The sequence below is a fragment of the Crotalus tigris genome, unplaced genomic scaffold (assembly GCF_016545835.1).
Source record: "Crotalus tigris isolate CLP2741 ecotype Arizona unplaced genomic scaffold, ASM1654583v1 scf7180000024115.3125172, whole genome shotgun sequence".
Taxonomy (NCBI): Eukaryota; Metazoa; Chordata; class Lepidosauria; order Squamata; family Viperidae; genus Crotalus; species Crotalus tigris.
Window position 1 is genome coordinate 494,522 of NW_024100392.1, and position 17,304 is coordinate 511,825.

A 17,304-nucleotide genomic window follows, 5' to 3' on the forward strand; every position below is an offset into this window, starting at 1 on the left:
ATATATTGCTAACTATTTTATAATTTGTTTAATTAATGTATTTAGATTTGCTTATGGTTTATATGTGTTTTAAGATTTTTTTAAATTTTTTTTAATTAAGCCTGTATTCAACTCTGGGAAGGTGGGGGGAGGGTAGGGGAGGATTGGGAGGGTTCGGGGAAGGGAATTGTTTTGTAAAACTTAAAAATTTTTAATAATAAAAAAAAATTATTACTGGTAGTTAACACATATCTGTATTAAGCATTAAGTATGTAGAAATTAAATTATCTTCACAGAAACATTATTCTTTACTGACAAATTTGCATTATAACCAACAACTATTGTCCAATTATTTTCAGTTCAATTTTATATAGCAACAACTTAGATTTCAGTTTAATTCACCATTTAATTCCTTCATCTGTACTTATTTTATGTGACCAAAACTAATAAAGTTGATTTGAAATATTGTTAAAACTATTAAGTTTTATTTTGAAAAGGTTTTAACTAAAGCGTTAACACTGTATCAATATCTATTATACTTGTACATATTTTTTAATATAATCAAAATCCAGACAGTTTAATAGATCTATTTTCCCACATAATCATCTTTATGAACCAGGAATTTCAGGATAATTTCAACTATTCACATTCCAACTCATAAACATGAAAACCAACATGAGGCTGGAGCTGATCTGGTAAACACATGTAATCAATAAGCAGAATTTTTGACAAGTTTCTCTTTCCTCTAAAGACAAAATAAGAATATTTATAAAATATATTCCTATTTCCAAGAGATTCTAAAACATTTGTTTACCTCAATTTTCACAATAGCAAGATTGTATCCTATGTTATTAAATAAAACACCAAAATGTACAGTGATGCCAATAATTTTGTTCTTTTGTTGTTTTACTATTTACTTTTTTCCTTGCTTCTAGAGTCTACAAAATTTCATTTCCTAGCTTCAAATTCAAGAGAGAAATTCAAAGCTTCAGCTTCAAAATAGTTGAATTCAAAGAATGTTTGTAATCTCTATTACAGCATATTGACAACAGTAATGTGTTCTCAGAAGATATAGCTTCAATAACAAGTTTCACAACTCTGAACTTTTCAGCAGAGTTGACTTTATTAAAAACACAATACACACATGCATTGTGAAAACATTTTTATTACAGAAGATATAGTATTGAAAAAGAGTTCCTTTCAAAAGATATTGTCTCCTAAGGAAAACAAAACTTCCAGCCCACAGCAAGGGTTACAAAAGCCAGTGTACAAAAATGGAATGTTTTTTTCAAACAAAAGAATCAATAGCTTATTACGAGGGTTCTGCAAAGCATTCAACCGAGATGCGTTATTTCTGCTGTTACACAAAGAAGAACCTGTCTTTGGGTCATTAAAGTAGCTGTATCTTTCACAAGCCTTATATGACTGCTTCAAGCCAAAGAGTTTGAGCAAAGCTTAAAGACAGAACTTCAAAACCTGTTTTAATAATTTGAAGAGGGGTGATTCATTTGCACTCCTCTGCAGTCTGTGTACTCTTCAAAATTATCCCTTTTGAACATTTTGTACAACTCTAATTATTATGGAAATCGCTGCTAGCATGATTGGGTCGTGCTACAGAGGTAGGCACTTTACCTCCAATGCAGCCTCAAATAGACCACGTTACTCATATTTAGTGGTGGAAATATTTTAGATCATGTAACTAGCATACCTGCAATTAAGATAGAGTTTGTCATAAGAGTACAGTAACAAACTTAACAAACTGACAATATAAAGGGGTGGGAAAAATTACAAAAATTATTCTTATTCTTTGTTCGCTACATCATAAAGGCTGAACATTGGCTCAGAGAAAAAGTAACTGAAAATGTAGGCCATATAACCATACCAAGAAAGTAGTGTCTTGCTCCCTTAATACAGATTTAGCATTTTATTTTTCAGGGAAAAGCAATAACTCAGATATAATATTCTTATAAGATGTTCAATGTCTTTAATATTACATTAAGCCTATTTAAAAATATACCTAACAAGAATTCAGTGCCTAAAATTGGAAGTTACTCAAATTGAATTTGCTATTGGACTAATTAATATTGGATATGTACCATAATAATTTAAGAAACAAAATAGAGAATTTTGTGTTTCTTTGTCTTAAAATACAAGATATTACTATTGGCCTAGCAAGTTCACATTCTGTAAGCAAGGACATTATTGCAACTAGAATTTGTGAGAATTATCTTAGTCTCTCCCCAAAATAAACCTCCTACTTTTATACATATTGTACAAAATAGTACAAAAGGGCTTAAAGGGTTTTGTTTCTCATTTGCTACCAATCTTAAGCAGCGTTTCCCAATTTGGTGACTCCATGAAGACTTCATGCTGATTAGAAAGTTAGGGGATTTTGTTTCAACTTGCACACCATCAAGTTGGGGAAGGCTAACATGAAGCAGCAAGATGTAAAGGCATAAAATGATAGCTGTATGACTTAGTGGCATCCAATCCAGCAGTTGGTATAAAGTTATGAATTCCTTAATGTGGATGTCTGCATTTTCCAGCATTTCTATTACCACCCTTCTGTTACTCTAAATAAATATACATAAGACACATTGCACATCAGTAGCAGCAAAACATGTTACGTTAAACTCAATTCACTGAAGATATTAACAAGAAAAATGATAAGATGATCTCAGCTGGTATTCAAAAGAATGAATTTACATAGTTAGGAAGTCCCAGGGGAGGGGGGGGAAATCAAGCAAGCTTCACCAAATCCCTTAGGTTTATACAATAATTTCTCACCACTTTATATTCAAGTGACCCTAAAAACCCACACAGAATATATGAAGCTTACAGTTACCCGGTTCCACCACTATTTACCTCTGAAACAAGTAAGAGACTTACCATACTTTTCGGCGTATAAGACGACTTTCGCAAGTCGGGGGTCGTCTTATACGCCGAGTCGTCTTATACGCCGGAAATAACGGTAGTTTCCGGCGTATAAGATGACTTTCTAGGCATGCGACTCGGCACCGAAGTCAGGGGTCATCTTACACACTGGGTCGCCTTATACGCCGGAATATGCGGTATATCTTTTAGAACAGTGTTTCTCAACCTTGACAATTTTAAGGCACATGGACTTCAACTCCCAGAATTCCACAGCCAGCAATGCTGGCTGTTTTAGAATATTGTCCTCAACCTTTTTCAAAGCTGCAGTAATGCATCAGGAATAGGCACTATCAAGTGAAATTCTGACTTTTATATTTCAGGAGTCCCCTTGTCTACTGTAAGAGAGAGTTTGCAGTTACCACTATCACTAATAACTACACACTGATTCACTATAAAAAACATATTAAATGTATATACTTAAATATCTATAGAAGATATTCAAAAAATTTTAATATACAGATCTGTACAGTTTTATATTGTAAGGTAATAATTTAAATGCTCACACAAAAAGCAGATGAAGGAAAGAAACATATGTATTCATTTCTTAAAACTGAGGCCTTGTAGACCTAATTTTAATACATTACTTAGAATTGTTTTACCTGAATTCATTTACAATCAGTGTACACAATTTTGTGCTTCATTCATAATGAGAGTTGTAATTAAGTGAATTATTTTACAAATATCAAACTTACAAATCTATAAATATGCTTGGTTTTGGTAAGCAGCACAATACAATTAACTTTCCAAGATCTCTGGAATAAAACAACCAACAACATTTATCAAAGAATATTAAACTAGTTAGACAGATACAAATATTGGTTCCACTGTGTACAAAATCAGAGTTAATGTGGCTACTCCTCACTGGGAAATTTCTGTGCTCTTATATCCTGTATTAGTCTCTTTCAAAAGACGAAAGAGATCAGAAAAGGCAGTATAATGAATGTAGATTGTATATAATTTTTCTTTTGGCAATAAATGCTTACAGTTCATGAACTCCACCAAAGGCAAAATTGTTGGATTTTTTTTAAATAAGCATAGCATAGCATCAAGATAAAACAACTGCAAAAACTCTCAAGTAATTCTTAACATGTACACACACTTTTACTTTATGAGAGATAACCAAGGAATATGCCAATGCATAAAGGAGAAAAAAGGAATGCAGCAAAAATTGTCAATATGCTAGCATCCGGCAGTATAAATAATCTCAGTATACTATCCTATGGGGAAATCAAAGCAGGAAACATAATATGATCCTCTTTCATGACGAACCACAGTGATAAATTATGCAACCAAACAAAATATTGAAAGAAAAGACAGGATGAGAAAAAAAGGCACTCAAAATCTAAGATGTTTGTCTCTCCAGTTAGATTATGGTACACTTTTGAATTGTACAAAATGAGTTGTACATGTAGAGTTGACCAACATGAAAATGAAAATGAGGGAGCCACTACAGTGGCATCAAGGAGAGGATTTTTTTTCAAAATGTAAGTCAGCAATAAAGGCAGAAGTCTAGATTTTATTTCAAGGCCACATGTATAAAAGTCCATAAATAGAAATGCTTGCAGAAATCATCTTATCTATCGTTATGACTCCTATTTTTCTCCAATTACTGATTTTCTTTCTAAACAGACACTAATTCATACAATTTAAAGTAAAGAATTATACTTGCTATCCTGTTAGACAACAAATTAATTCCAGTAACTTCCCTCATACAATTTGCAATCATGATTTTTAGAAGGTAAGGAGACATTTAGAAATGGTCTTTTGATAGCAAGTAAAAGTATGTTATGGAGAAAAATTCACTACCTGCTTAGCTAATGTTTTCCAAAATGTAATCTGTCCTTTGAACTTTTTGATAGAAATTGGTTGATAGAAAGTAGTAAAATCTCATCCGATCCCTTTCACAATTAGAATATCCATTTTACTTCTGAAATAAAATCACCTGAAGAAAAAAATTTTGTGGCATACATTAAGTATTAGTTTTGCAAGTGAAGATGAGACATAATTTATCTTGAAATTTTCATAAAATGTGTTATCTTCAGGGGGATATATAGTAGCTTTGTCTTCTGATTCACGTTAACTTAACACCTTAATGCTTTGTTCTTAGGCAGGTGTGTGCTGTTTTAAGAATCATTTGGTTGTGCAGGTGTTGTAGTCTTCAATGTAAAAAGATAGCCAACTTAGCCTGCAAAAGTAGCCAAATCAAAAGTTTTATAAGCAATTTCTCCATTAATTATCTGATTTATCTTTTGAGAGGCAAAAAACTGTTTTTCTAAAAAGTTTCAAACAGGAATGCACTGTTGGTAATAGAATATATTAACTGCAGTAACAGAAGGCATTCTTTTTGGGAATAAACAGTAATGCATACTCCTCTTTAAAAAAAATTGTATCCCTCTAACAATCTGTTTTTTAGTTTGCAATTCAGCTGCTGATACATGTCTTCAGACTGGAACACACATGAAGAAAAGCTTTTGAAAATAAAACAAAGTTTGCTAACTAGAAAGATCATAGTTTTTTCTGCCCATCATGATATGAGTGTAAAATATCCACATCATATCTGCAATTGCTTATTCCATAGATTTAATTGAGGAAAATGGGAACATTTAGATAGGTATAATATACTTAAAACTGCCTTATTTTATATAGAGATTAATTAAAGGGATCTACACCTTAATAAACTTGTTTTACTTTAGGATATCATTTTAATCCTCATAGTGAGTTGGGGACTGTTTCCAAATTATTATTTTTTTAAATTTTTAAATATATTTAAATATATCCTCAAAAATATATCTAACAAACAAAATGGAGGATGCACCCTTTTAATTCCTGTCTTTTGGACATTACCAGAGTCAAATCCAGCTCCTCTTTGCCTAATACCCTCAGACCTAAACTGACCTTCCCTGGCCCCAAAGCTCCCACCTAAAACATAGGACAGAAACCTCCTTGCCAGGTAACAGTACAGCCCAAGGGCAGTCGTAATAAAGGAAATATAACATAGTAAGAAACTGAAACACCCCAACCTTCCATCTGCTTATTAGCTGATGACTTCAACATTCCATCTCCTTTACAATGGACTTCCCCAACTCTGCTGCACTCTGGAAAGTACCACTTTGCCTAATAGAACATTGATGAGGACTTGCCCATCTTCCCCAACCTGGCCAGTAAATCAGATTCCTAAGCTATTAAAATATACATCATTTCTTCTCAGTGTTGTATTCTGTACTTCTGAATTTTCCATAACATTTTCAAACTACCTCAAAAATGCTGCATGGAATGTCAAAACATTTTTCTCTCTCCAAGGCCCTTCCAAATGTTTGTAGAGACCTTTTCTTTGCTATAAGTTAAGATGGCCATGGCTGAAAATAAGGATATAACCATTTTACTCTAACCTACCAGCCACTGTATTTTCTGGAAGTTATTAGGTTGTTTGCTTACCTGTTATGTGAGGCACGCAGCAAAACATTTTTTCACAGCATCCCTATGGAAAGAAATGCTGATGAAGCTAAGGGTGACTAGATTTACACAACACCAGTATATTTAGGTACACTTCATTAACAAAACTACAACTGACAGGGTTTTCCTAAGCCCAAATACAATGATCCATATTATGACTTAAGGTGGTATATGAACCTAGGAGCTGCCTTATTTAAATCAACCACACTAAACAAACTCCCTCTATATTTCCTTTTAATCCTATCTCAAAACTCCTATCCCCCATGAAATCCTGACAAACAGTAGTCTTGATATTTATTACACAGAAAGTCCTCAGTATCATAACTCTATATTTGCCAATCCTTTTCTTTCCAAACTAGTTAGAACTGTCCAGTGCTAATCTCTGAATTAATCACATACCTATAAGTCTCCATGTTCTTTCCCTTCTTCATCTTTCTTTGTCATAATATAGATTAAAACTTTTCAGCATTCACTTGTAAAGCAACTCTCTATACTGATGGTAGTATTTCACTAAAACTGCTAGGAAGTATATATTTTTTATAATTCTTGGATTTCTGGCACACAGAACAGCATTTCATTAAGGTTATTTTGATTTTCCAACCCTACAAATTACAGAAGAAATGTGTTTGTTCCATGAACAAATGTGGGCAATCAACATTACCTTGCAAATGGTATGTAGGAAATACTGTACCTAGAAAAGAAATAGCACAAATTCCTTCATTAGCAAGTACCAAAAAAAAAAAAAAATCACCATCCCCTCACAATCCAACATTGTTAACAGTCTATATTACACTTGACAGAATGCAACTGCTGGGCAGCAGATATATACTGCAGTGTGCCAAGTTATGCCATGCTGGAATATACTAAGACTGAGCATTATTTTGATTTTAAAATCAATTTATATATGGCTGACTTCTAGGGTAGCAATGACTAATCTCAGGGACAGGAGAATTAAGTTCCAGGGAATAAGGGCAACAGAACTTTCTCTGTGACACTTTGACCATAGCTGATCAAGGAAATAAATGCTGTGCATTGAAGAAATGAACTTTGTCAGAACATTTGTAATATCATATTTCACTGCAAGTGGAAAGATATGTAAACAGAAATGTAAGTACTATATGCCCACAACTATGTCTCCCTATAGATTTTCATTCTATACAGATGATGTGAATTTTTCATTATATTGGATGAAGAGAGTTAGTGGGAAAGAGAAACTATGTCAAGAAGTAATTCATCTCCATTCACATAAAATTTGACAATGGAACTAGTGGCCTATTTTATTAGATAATCAAAGAAGATCCGGGGAATCAATGTGACTGGAATTAAACATAGATTGCTGTTATATACTTGGTTCAACATTGCTAAATTAGTAGGTTATTCAACCAAATAAGTAATATGTTTTCATTCAGATTCAGATTATTTTAGGAAATCCGTAAGAATGGATTTATTGTTCATATGTTCTTAAATACCTTCAAGTAATAATTCTAGAAAAAACTGCTTTGGTGAGCTGAACATTATAAATGTTTGAGCATATTTGTATGGATGGCTGCATACCCTGATGACTTTACAGAAAATAAAAATATTAAAATCAATGCATCTAAATTGATTTTCATACATGCATATGCAAGTGTATAAAATCCAATATCAATTCATCTTCAATATTTTAAGAAACTTAATAAGCAATTGAGAAAGTTTTTATGGGATTAGCAGACTGTTTTCTTTAACTAAATTACCATCTTCACATGAAAAAGGAAATTTTAATCTGGATTTTCAATGATATCATTGAAAATCTTTTTGGTATTCAAGTGATTTTTTTTTTAAAAAAGTATGAGTATAACTGAAAAATTATTTGACCCTCATAATATCTCGGTTGGAGTCTGATTTCTCTTTTAGCTGATACTGATTTGTTTTTATCTTATCAGTCTACTAAGCATATTTGGAGCATTTAGGATAGAAGCCTAATTCTGAGTCCTGTTTACAAGAAAAACTCATACTTTAAATAAGTGTAACTTAAAGATTACAATAGATTTTTTTAAAGAGCCAGGGCGCAAATGAGTTTAGTACCTTAAACTAACTTATTGTCCTGTTCACTATTGCAAGAAAAATTTGGAAATGGCTAATATATTCATTTGAAACCTGCTTTACTATTCAATTTGGCCCTGTTCAGCTTCTGAATCCCACAAACTTATTTGTTTTACAGAAAATACATTGAAGATTTTAAATTAATAAACTATGAACTAATCCATGTGGGGGGGGGTTTTGCAAGATTTTGGAAGTGTCCTTTTCCTAGGATCGTGAAGAGTGACAGAGAGAGAGATTGGCCTAGGTGCCCAGCTGGTTTTGTACCTAAGGCTGGATTATCTCCTAGTTTCTAACCTGTTGCCTTTAAATATTACTCCAAATTGACTTGTTAATAAAACTTTAGAAGTAAGATTCATATGCCAGGAATAACCAGGAGTTCAAATGTGGAATGAGTCAAATATCATCAGGTAAGATAAAATGTTCATGCAATCCTGCATATCACTGCCTTTGCATTATATGCAAATGTGGGCATGGTTTCTCATGTGAAATCCAATAAAAACAGGTGCTTAGGGCAATGCCTTCAAAATTCCTAGGGGATGAGGAAAAAATATCTTGTTTTCATTATGGTATACTTTATGTGAAAAGGATTCAAGGTCTATGGAGATACAAGAAAGGCTTTTGTTCCTAAATGCACAAGAACTTCCAATTATTGCCAAAGATCTATGTACACTGGAAAAATGAGGTGATACATACCATGCCAAGGCAAAGAATTGTAAAATGCAAAAGAGGATAGTAAGCCCTTTATTATGCCACTGAAAAGAAAAAGATAATTACAACTTAAACAACAATTATTTACAAATAATTTTATCAAGGCATATCAGTCACATTGTAAATCTGATTACTTACCCAGAAAGCTGCACACAGAGTTAATATGAGGCATAGCTAAAAAAAAAAAATACAGAAAGAAAGTCTTTGAATAAGAAATGCTATCTAATTAAATAGCTAGAAATAAAATACTAGACTAAATATATTTAATTTATTTAAGGAAGCGTATAAGATTGCTTTAATAGTAATAGTTAATCTTGAAATAAATAATTAAAAAGCAGATGTGTTCGTAATTTAATGAAGTTTAATGAAGAGAAGGACAAGGGAGGACATGATAGCAGTGTTCCAATATCTCAGGAGTTGCCACAAACAGAAGGGAATCAAGCTATTCCCCAAAGCACCTGAAGGCAGGACAAGAAGCAATGGATGGAAACTAACCAAAGATAGAACTAAAAAGAAATTTCCTGGCAGAACAATTAATCAGTGGAACAACCTGCCTCCAGAAGTGGTAAATGTTCCAACACTGGAAGTTTTTAAGAAGAGACTGGACAGCCATTTGTCTGAATTGGTATAGCGTTGCCTGCCTGAGCAGGGGGTTGGACTAGATGACTTCCAAGGTCCCTTCCAACTTTTTTATTATTATTATTATTATTAGTAGTAGTAGTAGTAGTAGTAGTAGTAGTAGTAGTAGTAATTGCTTTTTATCCCCATACAACATAAAAATTTCTGGTTCAGGCCAAATCTAAGTCTTCTTTTTTGCAAATATGTATTTTCTAAGTTCTAAATTAATTAGGAATTATACCTATGCAATATACTGATAGAAGATATCATAGAAATAAGGTCAAAATATTGGGTAAAATAGTTCAGCACGTTTTCCTGAAAGACTAAAATCCTTGCAGCAATACTACAGAGATCCACTTACAATAACATTAAAAAGTAAGCAACATCCTAAAACCTCCCATTTGCCATCATAGCAAAGCAAAACAATTCCTACATCCCAATTTTCTATTATGATTCATCTTTATTGTGTGTATATTTAAAGGTAAAAATAATGAAGCAAACAGGGGATTTGCAAATATGTACCAAAACATTACAGAATTACAAAATAACAGAGTTGGAACAGATCCTGGAGTCCAACCCTTTACTCAGGCAAGAAACCCTACACCATTTCAGACAAATGGTTATCCAGTCTCGTCTTGGAGCATTCACAACTTCTGGAGGCAAGTTGTTCCACTGATTAATTATTCTAACTATCAGGAAATTTCTCCTTGGTTCTAGTTTCCATCCGTTGCTTCTTGTCCTGCCTTCAGGTCATTTGGAGAATAGGTTGACCCCCACTTCTTGTGGCAACCCCTTACATATTGGAACATTTCCATCATGTCAACCCTAGTTCTTTTTTTTATTAAACTAGACATACCCAATTCCAGCAACCGTTCTTTATATGATCAGTCCCCTGATCATCTTTACTGCTCTTCTCTGCACTCTTTCTAGAGTCTCAACATCTTTTTTATATTGTGACAACCAAAACTGGATGCAATATTCCACGTGTGGTCTTACCAAGGCATTATAAAGTAGTATTAACACTTCACATGATCTTGATTCGATCCCTCTGTTAATGCAGCCTAGAACTGCATTGGCTTTTTTGGCAGCTACTGCACACTAAAACATAGATGGTTACTCTTTAACTCTCTTTAAATCTGTAGAGTAGGGGTGTCAAACTGCTGGCCCGCGGGCTGGATGCATCATAACGAAACTGCGCCCACTCCATTGCCAGCAATGGAAAAAAAGACACAATACATCGCGACACATCACGTGACGTTGCGAGTTTGATACCCCTGCTGTAGAGAATGTGTAATGTTCGCTATGTCATTTATGAATTATTTTTAATGCTATATAGTTTTTGATGTATGTTACTCAGAGTCACATCGTTTGAATTGAGGGGTCATATAAATGTTTGTAATAAAATATATATTCCTCTTCATTCCAGGGTTCTAAAGTGTATTGATATAGTTGTTCTTCAGGTAAAAGATTTGATGCTGCCACCACCACCTGTTCTTGGAATAACTTTTCATCTGAAATCTAGGTAGAACTCAAAGGAGATTGCTTTCCCCAAATTCAGCTTCTAAATAAAATATCCCAATTGTTCTTAATAATTGGATTACCGTGGTTTGTAGTGTATCTTGTATCTAAATCTTGTATAATTCTTCCCAACAAAAAAGCAAGTTCCTATATTAAGCTTCACTTATTATAAAGCCCTTAAAAACCACAGAAATTACAGAATTACAATAATCTATGTCCATTTATGGTTATGAGCAAAAGTAATTTTTAAAAAGCAAAATAGTATTTCTAGCAGAACTACCTGATTCTGTAACAGGTTTGTTCCCTATGCCATCCATCTGGTAAACTTGCAAGATTCGTTTTTCTCCCCATATACATGTATACATAATCCGACTGTGTTGTTTCTCTATGTCATATAATATATGTAAGTATATGCATAATTCTGTATTTATTTTTGTCATATTTATGTAGTGTATATTGGAGATGGTGACCCTTTGAGAGCTGTATGCAATGAAATTTCATTTTAATGTATGCCAATTAGCGTACATTCAAAGTGACAAAGTTCTATTCTGTTCTATTCTATTCTATTTATCTAAACTTCTTTAAAAGAAGGCGGGAGAACTTTTTTGGCAAAGAGATGAACTTTAAAAAAAATCAGTCTCTAAGAACTATGGTGCTGGCATCATAGGGTGATGAGACTAACTTTCTGTCATTTTAAGAAAAAGATATGCCAGATATATAAATCTCCTGAAGACTGAATACTACAATTTTATTTTTTTCTGCAAAAGCTCTTCTTTTTTAATTTCTAATTTCTGAAGTGCAATTGGAAATGGAAGTCTTAAAAAACCAGAAAAAAGTAGCTTTGAAGCCATGCATACCCCTCCATACAAACAATATTGAACTCTGAACATTCTCATTAGTCATTAAGAAACCAAAAGGAGAAATTACTTACAAGCATAACAATTGTAGCTATCAAACGAGTCAGTTCAAACATTCTTTTTAATTGTTTCATTGGTCCCATAAGAAACATGGTACTGCAGAAGAAAAAGATTAACATAACCTTCATCAGATATACAGAATAAAAATATTTTGACTTAATCACAAAGCAGCAGAAACTAACAGAGATAAGTATTTCAAGAATTACTAATGCTAATCTCATTGACACATTTGAAAGTCTTTTATCATCTACAAGTTCAAAATAAGAATAATTTACCTTCCAATGGAGGAGATATTTCCCAAGGTATAAAATACTCCAAACAAGATAGGTCCTTTCTTGGGAACCATTAGTAAAAATGAACCCTGAAAAAGAGAAAAAGAAATAAGGAGTCTGTAACAAAATGTATGTATTATCCTGCAGATAAAAGTATATGGAGCTATTAAATTCAGATTCTCTTATTAATTCACAGAGTCTATTTGTAAAAGCACCAAGTATTCAACTTAAGACAACATTACTATGTATAATGCATAGTCCTGTTTTCAGAGCGAGCAATTATCATATAAAACAACAAACTCAAACTTCTTGAATGTTAACCCTTACTTAGCCAAAATAGCATTATCCATGTACAAGTGGGCGGAGAAGGAACTCAGCCTAGTGAGTTTTGAGTACGCCCTATGGACACAGAAGATGCCCTAATCAGCAATCACAAACAGGGAGGAAATGGATAATAGTCTCTAGAACAGCGGTTCTCAACCTATGGGTCGCGACCCCATTTGGGGTCGATCGACCATTTCTCGGGGGTCGCCAAACAAGGCGATCCGCCATTTTTCCCCCTCAGGGGGCGGCACCGTGCATGGGGGTCGCCGTCACACAAACGTTGAGAACCACTGCTCTAGAAGGCTGAAGAGAAATATTCTGCAGGCAGCCTTTGTTGCATGCCTAATTCCAGGGCAGTGAAAATAAAGACTTATAATATTCAGTAAGGAAGCTCTGACTATCTTATATGGTGAATTGTAGGATTAGAATGTAGGAAATAGTAAAAAGCAAGTGAAAAGAATGAAAAAAGATGATTGCCATTAAAACTAAGAAAAAACATCAAGGATATATTTTATGTGGTCTGCTTTTGTAGAGCGGAACTCATGAATACATGCATAGAAGCTAGGGTGTAGGTTGAATTAATGAAAAAGCTAAAAGTTATAGGTGTGTGTGTGTGTGTGTGTGTGTGTGTGTGTGTCTGTGTCTATGTTATCTGATCCCTTATTTTTCCCTTTTGTCAGATTAAACTGATTTCACAGCAACCTTTGGATGAATTCTTAATTTAGGAGATTGCAAGTAGTCCTAAACTTGAAAATTATGCTATTATGAGTTAAATTATAAAAGTTGAAAATATATGAATTCTTATATCTCAATGCACAGGCATAGGTTTGTACCTTTTTAACTAATATAACATTATTTGGGGAATAAATCAAAATGCATTCAGCCAAATCACATGTATTACTTCAGGTAGAGTATATCCATGTACATTAACAAGCAGTTGAAAGTAAGTGTCAGCATCACTATTTTGCACTGCAACTGATAGTGTCCCAAAAGAGCAGAATTTTATGATAAGAATAGAAGAAATTAAAGTCTTACCAGAATAGAACACACAACTCCTATTATAAAACAAGCTATGAAGGCTTTCAGTCTGGTACTCCAGCTTAAGGTAGTTGCATCAGCTATCTGGAAATATTAAAAGGTAAAATAAGGATGCTGACAAATCGATTCAGTTCTTGATGAATGCATCTATGAAGCTTTCTTGGCAGTGTTATGCAGAGTTTTGCCACTATTTTCTTTCAGGATTGTTTTTCCATTTCCCAGTTTAGTCAACAGTGCCCAGTCCTCCTATGCATTAACAAGCTACCTGCTTAATAAGTTTTTGGAGTTTCTATTTTTTAATTGAAAAATAAAATATCTTCCACAAAGAGCCATGGGGAAAACAGGAGGCAGCAGTGTACACCACTTTGATTTGTACAAATATATTGGGGATATACATCTAATAATACAGTAAATAATAAATAAATGTACAGTATTGTGAAGTAGTCTAAAGTAAGGATGTTATGTTTTTTTTAAATGCTAATCATTTCTAATTCCTGGCATGAAAAGATCTGTGGCCCTTCAGATAAGACTGCCCAAAGCCATCTACTATGCTTCCAAAGCTGAAGGCTCACTTAAATCTGGGTTTTCCAGATGCCAGTCAAACTGGTTAATCAGTGCTGGCTTTAATTTTTGAACAACTCCCCTGAGTAATCAAACCACAAATTTAGCCATAACTTTTATAACCAATTTAAGTTGCAAAGCCTTTTGTTGTTTGTTCCTATCTGCTTGTGCTTTGCAAATAGCTCAGAGAGATTTGCTTGTTACTGGTACAATCTTTTCATAATTTCTTCCCCTGAGATCCTATCCTGTTTTCACTGCTTCAGATATCTCTTTGGTATACCAGAAACATACTAAAATTTGATAAAAATTAAAAACTCATTTTAAGTCTCTGGCCATATCATCTATCAAAATGGGACTTTGCCCCTTTTCAGTGCCTATGAAACTATAGAGACATTCATTTTACCAAAATAAAGTACCAAAGGAAAAATGGCAAGTAAATACTCAAGCACCGACAGAACTGTATGCATATATGACTCACCCATGTTTACCCTAATCACGATTCATTCACATAACCCAATTTTCTGGATTAGTACCATAAACTAACCAAAGGAACTGTGTACTCTGCATTCTAGGCTAAAAGGTGACTATTAATGGTTCAAATAGATCCAGCTAATACAGCCATAATGTGTGGGAGAGAGCACAGTGCCTTTATTCAAAATTAGGATTATCACACTAAGTTAAAAGCACAAGAACTTTGCAAAATGAGGGGAATGACAACGGTTAATAAGTTTTAAATTACAACTTTCACCAATTTCAACCAGAATGACTACAGTCGCTGGAGTAATGTAAATTGTATATACTGCCAGCCTAGTTGGAAAAGCTGGCTAAATGGTCAGTATTAACAAGCAAGAAACAGACTCCAAAACATCTCGGGGAAAAGAAAAGAAGGACGGGGATGGACAGAAAGAGCTCACTTGGGAGACATGGAGCACTGGCGATGGACAGAAGCAGCAAAACACTATGAAACAGACAAAAGAGAAAGTCCGAAAGAAAACACAACCCAAACCGAAGAAGACGACGCAGATAGTAACTTGTTGATGTCTTAACCTGTTGAGATAAAGAGAAGCTTACCTCTGCCAGAGGTCCCGGGTCCTCCGCGTCTTGTCCACTGAGAACTCGCTTTAATTTATCCATTCCTTCTCGTCCAGGCACTCCCGGGTTTCGCCAGCTCCGATGTCGATTCTACCCACACCAATCAACCTTCTTTAGCTCCCCAAGACTACAACTCCCAGCGGATAGAACATTCAGATGCTCCTTAAGCTTCCGTCTTCCGCCCGGTGCCTTTCAGAGCTACTCATCCCGTACCGCCGTTGCGATGCAAGTCGGGAAATGTAGTTGAAGTGTTTCCCACCTACGCGCGTTGAGAAAGTTCTAGTCCTGAGGACAATGCTCTTTTCTTCACATATTTAGCTCGGTGTTTCTCAACGTCAGCAACTGTAAGATGTGTGGACTTCAACTCCCAGCATGTTGGCAGGTGAATTCTAAGAGCTGAAGTCTATACATCTTAAAGTTGCTGAGGTTGAGAAACACTGGTTTGTCTGATGCGGCGTTGCTCGTAAGAGGAAATGGGGACACTCAGGGCTTTTTTTCTCATAGAACGCCCAGAACGGAGTTCCGTCACCTTTTTTGGATGGAACCTTGTAGGGTAGGCAAGGTGGGTTGTATGAGGTGTGTGAGTTCCGGCACCATTTTTTTTTTTTTTTTACAAAAAAAGCACTGGGGATACTGTTTGTATATATTCTTTATTGCTGTATAAATTGAGCGCATTTTGACTGCTTTGGTTAGACAAGACTTATGATAAAGAGAAGCTTTATGTCTGATGTGAATTGAAACTTAATTGCAGAACTGAGAGTTATATATGGGAATGTATGAGAATAAATTGAACTATTAGAAATTGTCAAAAATGTACAGTGAGGGGAAAAATTATTTGATCCCCTGCTGATTTTGTACATTTGGCCGCTGACAAAGAAATGATCACTCTATAATAGGGGTGTCAAACAGCCGGCCTGCGGGCCGGATGCGTCATGGCGAAACCACGCCCACCCCATTTCCGGCAACAGAAAGTCACAATATATCACATGTCACGTGACATTGCGAATTTGACATCCCTGCTCTATAATTTTAATGATTTTTAACAGTGACAGAATAACAACAAAAAATCCAGAAAAACGCATTTCAAAAAAGTTATAAATTGATTTGCATTTTAATGTGTGAAATAAGTATTTGTTCCCTTATCAATCAGCAAGATTTCTGGTTCCCAGGTGTCTTTTATACAGGTAACGAGCTGAGATTAGGAGCACTCTCTTAAAGGGAGTGCTCCTAATCTTAGCTTATTACCTGTATAAAAGACACCTGTTCACAGAAGCAATCAATCAATCAGATCCCAAACTCTCCACCATGGCCAAGACCAAAGAGCTGTCCAAGAATGTCAGGGACAGGTTTGTAGGCCTATAGAAGGCTGGAATGGGCTACAAGACTATCGCCAAGCAGCTTGGTGAGAAGGTGACAACAGTTGGTGCGATTATTTGCAAATGGAAGAAACAAAATAACTGTCAATCTCCCTCGGTCAGGGGTCTATGCAAGATCTCACCTGGTGGAGTTTCAATGATCATGAGAACAATGAGGAATCAGCCCAGAACTACATGGGAGGATCTTGTCAATGATCTCAAGGCAGCTGGGACCATAGTCACCCAAAAAAAACAATTGGTAACACACTACGCCGTGAAGGACAGAAATCCTGCAGTGCCCGCAAGGTCCCCCTACTCAAGAAAGCACATGTACAGGCCCGTCTAAAGTTTGCCAATGAACATCTGAATGGTTCAGAGAACTGGGTGAAAGTGTTGTGGTCAGATGAGACCAAAATCGAGCTCTTTAGCATCAACTCAACTTGGCATGTTTGG

The 17,304-nt window shown here is 34.8% G+C and overlaps 2 protein-coding genes across 7 annotated transcripts in view; both read right to left on the reverse strand.

The window, feature by feature from the left end:
• TBX19 (T-box transcription factor 19) overlaps window positions 1–3,000 on the reverse strand; it is a 32,626-nt gene extending 29,626 nt beyond the window's left edge. For all 5 annotated transcript variants that reach the window (XM_039322467.1, XM_039322472.1, XM_039322476.1 and 2 more), the window contains exon 1: window positions 794–3,000. The gene's annotated coding sequence lies outside the window, so the exon portion shown is untranslated. The remainder of the gene's footprint in view (window positions 1–793) is intronic.
• Window positions 3,001–3,337: 337 nt separating this feature from the next.
• On the reverse strand, window positions 3,338–16,037 carry SFT2D2 (SFT2 domain containing 2). 2 transcript variants are annotated; one of them, XM_039322481.1, is made up of 9 exons: window positions 15,476–16,037; window positions 13,841–13,927; window positions 12,485–12,570; window positions 12,224–12,305; window positions 9,295–9,330; window positions 9,142–9,200; window positions 7,028–7,057; window positions 6,349–6,391; window positions 3,338–4,855 (listed from the first exon to the last, which is right to left on the reverse strand). In XM_039322481.1, exons 1-8 carry the CDS (start codon window positions 15,536–15,538, stop codon window positions 6,352–6,354), a joined length of 483 nt encoding a protein of 160 aa, XP_039178415.1. In that variant the 5' UTR covers window positions 15,539–16,037; the 3' UTR covers window positions 3,338–4,855; window positions 6,349–6,351. The 2 variants fall into 2 exon arrangements, with proteins under 2 accessions (XP_039178415.1, XP_039178414.1); XM_039322480.1 differs by having other exon boundaries at window positions 3,429–5,098; window positions 15,476–16,034.
• Between the last annotated feature and the right edge of the window lie 1,267 nt (window positions 16,038–17,304).

Excerpts from the sequence above, each read along its gene's own strand:
- SFT2D2 (XM_039322481.1), bottom strand. The coding sequence starts at position 15,538 with ATGGATAAATTAAAGCGAGTTCTCAGTGGACAAGACGCGGAGGACCCG. Across the intron at positions 12,306-12,484 it reads AATATCTCCTCCATTGGAAG|TACCATGTTTCTTATGGGAC; the intron begins GTAAATTATTCT and ends TTTCTTCTGCAG. Across the intron at positions 9,201-9,294 it reads CTCTGTGTGCAGCTTTCTGG|TGGCATAATAAAGGGCTTAC; the intron begins GTAAGTAATCAG and ends TTTTCTTTTCAG.